Source organism: Pecten maximus, unplaced genomic scaffold, assembly GCF_902652985.1.
Source record: "Pecten maximus unplaced genomic scaffold, xPecMax1.1, whole genome shotgun sequence".
Taxonomy (NCBI): Eukaryota; Metazoa; Mollusca; class Bivalvia; order Pectinida; family Pectinidae; genus Pecten; species Pecten maximus.
Genome location: NW_022979151.1, coordinates 35,801 through 42,540, shown reverse-complemented (window position 1 = coordinate 42,540; position 6,740 = coordinate 35,801). Strand labels below are relative to the sequence as shown.

Sequence of the window (6,740 nt, the reverse complement as noted above, 5' to 3'; positions counted from 1 at the left end):
CTTGGGGGTCAGCCCAATCTTTTGTACAATTTTGAATCCCCACCCCATAGGGATGCTACCAGGCAAATATGAGTGATATCCATTGCTTAGTTTCAGAGCAGAAGTCGTTTGTTGTCTTGGACCAGAATCTCAGGATTTACTTCCTGTCCGGTCCCTTTTTCCCGTTTTTTGAGACCCACTGTGGCTTTTTTCCTTGGAAGCCGCCTCGGTTGTAACCACCTCTGTTATTAGTAAAGTTCATGTAGTTGTTGTACCCTCCTCGGTGTCCGGGCATATACGGGTTATATCTTACTGGGTATTTACCCTTGTTCATATATCGGGATTGACCTTTACCACGGTAGGTACCATAGCCACCGTAACTGACTTGAGAGGCCACTCTGTTAGTGTCATAAATGTCTTTCATTGCTTTCGGGAGATCATCCCCAAATAACATGGTTGTCACCGGATTGTGAGCCGAGCACAGAGAAACGTACTGATTATTTAAATCGGGCTTAATCAGTTCTCTCCTTCTCTGGCTGATTTCCTGTGTAGCGCTTGCTGTTAGCGTAAAACTGTCCAGTGATAGCTTCAGCATTTGGTCAATCGCGGAACGAGCGTCCATGTTTTTGTCCTTTTTTATCTCCATTAGGAGAGCGATCAGACGTGCCAAGGGAGTTAACCCCTTCGCTATTCTTGTTTGTGCCTTCTGCACCCTGACGTCTCGGCTTTTGTAAATGCTCCATGTTTAACGGCCTTGGATAACTCTCAAGTTTAGCCTTCAGTTTTTCCTCTGGCATACGCTTAGTCAGCATATCAGTGAGAAGTTTCGCTAATGGGCCGTTATTCAGTTCTGGTCCAGTGTGCTCGTCAGCGGAGAAATCCTGTACCAATCCTCGCATGAACTCTGGGAGATCTTCATCTGGATGAACCTCCTTTTGTTTAAAAACTTTAGGGTCTGTTTCTTCTCCAGAGTCATTAAGTATCTGATCAATTTGATCGCACACGTCTGTTGACTCGCAGTCATCGTCAGTTTCCATGATGACGTCGTCATCAGCCCTGTACTGATATTCGGCCATCCCCCGCATCTCCTGCATCATTTGCAATTGGGATGCCATAATTTCATGAAAATTTGACATAATTGTCGACACATTGTTTATTTCAATTCCCTCGTTTTGGGCTTGTGTCTGACCCGACGTAACACTACAGGCTCCCGATGTGCGTTTGACATCGTCGCCATTTTGTTTTGGTCAGTGTCTGTCTTTGTCCCCTCTGGGTTCAGATTTTTGGCACTTTGTACACTCTGTCCAGCCTGGGCATTGGCCCGACTTTGGGACTTACTTTTGTCTTTTGATTTTCCTTTAGGCAAAGGTTCCATGTTCCCGAGTATTTCGCCAACAAAATCAAATTCTTGAATTTTTCCAGTGGCGGGCCTGGCGGCCATTGATCACAGACGACTGTCCAGCTTGACCACTCGTGGTCAATATTATCAAAAACAGAGTTTTTCACTTATTAAAGTGGAAATAAAACTCGCAAACGTATACTATATACTCTTTTCAGTCATACCATCACCACTATTAAGTGATATTACGATGGGAAAAGTATTAAATAAGTATGAAAACGGTCACAGTAAAATAGTTTCTGCTGACCCGTTTAGAAGTAAACACGCTATGAATAATGAAGCTGCGCACGCATCTCATGTGGTCCCGCAGTACCAAACAGATGTGAATGACAGAATTATTATTATAGGTTCACAACCCTAACACTTCCATGATTCATTATTTCAGTTTTCATATCAATCACAGCCATTTTTGGTGTCACTATCGTCATCCTTACCCTCATCATTATTGTACAGAGAAAATTCATGAAATCCATAGACAATCCAAGTGAATCAATGATCCCGCTGCAAAATATCACTCTACCCAGTATTACTGAACCAAGTGCACCACCCCGCACCTCTACTCCTACCCCAACATTTGAAGATCTTATCAGAGAGCTTGAAGCAATATCCATTGAGGAAACCTCTGGGTTTGAAGAAGTAGAATTGAGGACACCCTATGACGTTAAGGTCACAGAAATGTTTGCCGGAATTCTGAAATTTCTTGTTTGCCAGAATTCTTTTTTGGAATGTATTAGTAGTGTTTAGTGTATTTAGTGTTACGCATGGGTAGTAGATAGTGCTATAGTTAGATTTATATCTTTGAAAATCAAGGGTATTTTAGAAGATGTACAGTTGAATTCAAAACAAGATTGCTAAACATTAAATTTCTCAAGTTTATGTACCAAAAATTGTCAGGTTTAGGTGTTAATATTATATATACATTGTATGTCAAATTTGTAAAGTTATGCAATCAAGTACTGTAAACCAACTTTCTTTCGCGAGCTATTTACTTTCGCGATCAATATTAATTCGCGAAAGTTAATCGCCGCAAATTAATATCGATCTGACTTAGACATTTTGTACTAGTCACGATTTTTCGTACTGTACATAGATATCTACATGTACCAGTGACAATTTTAATTTCATATGCCAATCTCTTTTATATCATAATATAACAGATACTATAAACATCAGATTTCACATATTGATTTTATTAGTTAAGAATTATTTTAAAATAAGTGACAAATATTATAATCTTATAAACATATACTAGTATACATGTAGTGGCTATAGGCCATATCACTGAACTGTGGGGTTAATTAAGTGAAAGTAAATTAAAGTATAGTCTATTTCGCGAAAGTTAATCTCCGAGAACTTGTTGTGGGACGGAAATCGCGAAATTTAGTAGCCGCGAAAGAATGTTGGCTTACAGTATTAGAAATCTTACATTTTAAGCAGTTTTTAAATGCCACATGTGCCAATGATTTTTTTTGTCTTTATATGTGATTCCATGATATCATTCCTTGTTTTAAGCATTCTTTTTAACATCATTTAGATTTATCCATGATTAAGAAACATGTTATATTCCATTATTTTGTAAAGTTATGCAACAAAGTATTAGAAATCTTGCATTTTAAACAGTGTTTAAATGCCACATGTGCCAATGATGTTTTTGTCTTTATATGTGATTGTTCATGATATCATTCCTTGTTTTAAGCATTCTTTTCAACATCATTTAGATTTATCCATGATTAAGAAACATGATATATTTCATTATAAAAGACAAAAAACATTACATATACTCATGGATAAACAGGAAGATATAAATGACAGAAGAAAAATCATGTTGGTGGTGGTTATAGTGCCAGTTTATCTACATGCTTGTCCTTCATTATCATATCTCATTGTCTAAAAGACGGTGATTTTACATCTTTTAGGTTTATCAGTGATCAAAACATGATCTACATCATCATAATGGTTGTGATTCAAAAATGGAAATATTTATCTTTATTTTATGTTAAGTAGTTTAGGATTGTTCATGATCATATGCCCATGTTTTAAAGATAATGTTTCTGATTCATATTAAAAAATTTAGTATGATTTACCTGTCCATGACTGAACATTTCTCTAAGCGCTGGGGTGTTTCATACTCCCTGGATGTCTTTTTTCTTCCCTCCTGAAGTAGTGAGACAATCGTGATAAAATTGAAGACATAAATAAAATTCTCTTATCTCTCAAAACCATTGAGTCTTCGCTTAATGAAATGAACTGTAACAAGTTAGTTTGCAGACATTTCTAGCTTGGTATTTCATTACTTTGCACACCTACTTGCCAAGAAATTAAGATTTTTATATGCTTGTAGACTGCACTTTATTTAACTACCATATTTTCAAAAAGCTAATTTGTAAGATCACTTTTCTTTTGAATATGATACATTTTTTATTAATTTATTGATAGCATCATTTGACCTATTGTTTGAATATTCATATGATACTCACTTGGACTGTCTCAGGATCTTGGACTTCCTCTTTTTCATTGTGTATCTCTGGTGCATGGAATGCTTTTAGTTCATGGGCTGTCTCTGGTTCCTGGACTGTCACTGGTGCCTGGATTATCTTGGGCTCCTGGACTGTCACTGGTGCCTGGATTATCTTGGGCTCCTGGACTGTCACTGGTGCCTGGATTATCTTGGGCTCCTGGACTGTCACTGGTGCCTGGATTATCTTGGGATCCTGGACTGTCACTGGTGCCTGGATTATCTCGAGTTCCTGGGCTGTCACTGGTGCCTGGATTATCTCGAGTTCCTGGGCTGTCACTGGTGCCTGGATTATCTCGAGTTCCTGGGCTGTCACTGGTGCCTGGATTATCTCGAGTTCCTGGGCTGTCACTGGTGCCTGGAATATCTTTGGCTCCTGGACTGTATCGGGTACCTGGAATATCACGAGTTCCTGGACTGTCACTGGTGCCTGGATTATCTCGAGTTCCTGCACTGTCACTGGTGCCTGGATTATCTCGAGTTCCTGGACTGTCACTGGTGCCTGGATTATCTGGAGTTCCTGGGCTGTCACTGGTGCCTGGATTATCTCGAGTTCCTGGGCTGTCACTGGTGCCTGGATTATCTCGAGTTCCTGGGCTGTCACTGGTGCCTGGATTATCTCGAGTTCCTGGGCTGTCACTGGTGCCTGGAATATCTTTGGCTCCTGGACTGTATCGGGTACCTGGAATATCACGAGTTCCTGGACTGTCACTGGTGCCTGGATTATCTCGAGTTCCTGGACTGTATCTGGTGCCTGAATTATCTGGGGCTCCTGGACTGTATCGGGTACCTGGAATATCACGAGTTCCTGGACTGTCTCTGGTGCCTGGTATATCTTGGGTTCTTGGGCTATCTCTGGTGCCAGGAATGTCTTGGGATCTTGGGCGGTCTTGGGTTCTTGGGCTGGCTGTGGTTCATGAGCTGTCTCTGGTGCCTGGAATGTCTTAGAATCCTGATCCTATAGTAATGAAAGGACAGAGTTAATGTTTGTTTGGGCATCTTATTTCAGATAAACTTTCAAGGAAAATCATGATTATATGTTTGGGATACATTTTTTGTTGTATTTTACCACAATACCAAAATCTAATAACATTAGTTTCCTTTTGATTATTACCAGTTCGCATTTTAACATATTGTTTGAAAATTGAGATAAAACTCACTTTGACAGTCTCAGGGCCCTTGACTTTCTCATACTCCTTTGGCATCTGTGGTTCATAGAATGGCTCCAGCTCCTGTAGCATCTCTGGCTCCAATGTTGTCCACAATTCTGGCAAATCTAACAGAATAAAGAATCATATTATTTTCCTTATACACAAGTACTACTACTCAGCTGGAAATGAAATCATCATACATAAGGGATTAGGCATTACAGTTGTAAGGTATTTCTTTTCGATTAATATAATTGGACAGCTGTAAACTAGTACATGTATTAAACATCAAATATATCTTTCATGCTTACCAAATGGCAGCTGTTCGGGATCTGTGTGGATCTGCCGATTCTCTATAACATCTGTAAATGTCTGAAAAGAGCAAGAATAAACATAATTTTCATTATTATCATTCATATATAATATACTCATGATGTATAATTATGATTCGGAAACATGAATGTATTCAGAAACAATAGGGAATTAAAACAAAGGAGATCACCAAAAAGTTTTAAATCAGGATTAGAACGGAAACCCCAATGAGACAAGTTAGGGAAAGTAAACGGACAACTTCACTCTTTTATGGATTGCAAAAGCATGCATGAGCACCCACGAGCTGAAACAACATGTATATATATGTATCAATACTGACCTCTTCAAATGGCTCCAACACATCATGAAGCCCAGAAATATCCATGGACTGGTCTTCATTTTCTGAAAAGCTACAATCCATGGAATCCACTATATGAACAAAACTGTTATTTCATGGAGGTGTTGGTGCTGCAACTGACAAGAGAGGAACAAAGTGGTTTGGCACCCAACGTGTTTCTTTCGTCATATCTTCTCTTGTAGTTGTCCACATGAAATATGCATCTTCAAATTCAGGTTTGCCAACTGGTAATATCTGCCTGTGCAGATCTTGTCTTACACAGGGGTTTCCTAGCTTGGGATACACCGAAAATATTCTGCATTTGAGCACTGACGCAAGACCGAAGAGCTGCCAAATACCCATGAAGGAGTTCCTACGTGAAATATCAAGAACTTCTTGATGGTAGATCCTTGTTATGGTGTTTCAGTCACAATATCTCCAGCAGTGTAGTTTTGCGAGTATAAAGCAAAGTGACCAGGAAGTTTGGCTGCCTCACGGTCAACAAGAGATGTTCCTCGGGCTAGATGTTTGCAATCTAGATACATGTCTTCATTTTTTGTCAGTTCAATCACAATTCTAGCACGAATTTCATTGTGTTTGTCTTCAAGACCAAAAGCATGGACAGAACCACAGCGGGGTAGGCAATTTCCATCAGCCCCCAACACATACTGGTAACTTCAAACTTCCCTGATCAAGTATATCATCAGGCAGCAAACCATAAGCAAGTTTGTTAATGACAAATGATCCACCGTCTATGATGTTATTTGGGCGTACTTCTATGTTTTCCATATCTTTAGCATACGAAAAAACCACAAGTTTTAGTTCATGATTTTTAGCTTTCCTGAAGATGTCCAGCATATTTCCAATATATTTTGTCTTATTCTTTGACTTTTTCTCGTTATTGGTCCTTGGTTTAGTGAAAGGAATGTTTTTGTCTTAATCATGAAGTGTGTTCCCTTCATTGGCAGTTGTTTGTTTCTTCTTTTTCTTGCTACAGCTGTTGGGTTCTTTGGAAGGACATTTTTTTCCATTGAGATAGTGGGTCTTCCA

General features: G+C 39.2%; 1 protein-coding gene across 1 annotated transcript; it reads right to left on the bottom strand.

The window, feature by feature from the left end:
* Positions 1-4,241: 4,241 nt before the first annotated feature.
* On the bottom strand, positions 4,242-6,335 carry LOC117318245 (300 kDa antigen AG231-like). The gene is made up of 5 exons (XM_033873253.1): positions 5,694-6,335; positions 5,353-5,413; positions 5,054-5,169; positions 4,318-4,851; positions 4,242-4,274 (listed from the first exon to the last, which is right to left on the bottom strand). Exons 1-5 carry the CDS (start codon positions 5,772-5,774, stop codon positions 4,242-4,244), a joined length of 825 nt encoding a protein of 274 aa, XP_033729144.1. The 5' UTR covers positions 5,775-6,335.
* Between the last annotated feature and the right edge of the window lie 405 nt (positions 6,336-6,740).

What these genes read in the sequence shown, in the direction of transcription:
- LOC117318245 (XM_033873253.1), bottom strand. Translation starts at nt 5,774, where the DNA reads ATGGATTGTAGCTTTTCAGAAAATGAAGACCAGTCCATGGATATTTCT. An exon ending in TCCCGAACAGCTGCCATTTG is followed by an intron (nt 5,170 to 5,352) that starts GTAAGCATGAAA and finishes TTATTCTGTTAG; the next exon opens with ATTTGCCAGAATTGTGGACA. An exon ending in AGGGCCCTGAGACTGTCAAA is followed by an intron (nt 4,852 to 5,053) that starts GTGAGTTTTATC and finishes TCATTACTATAG; the next exon opens with GATCAGGATTCTAAGACATT.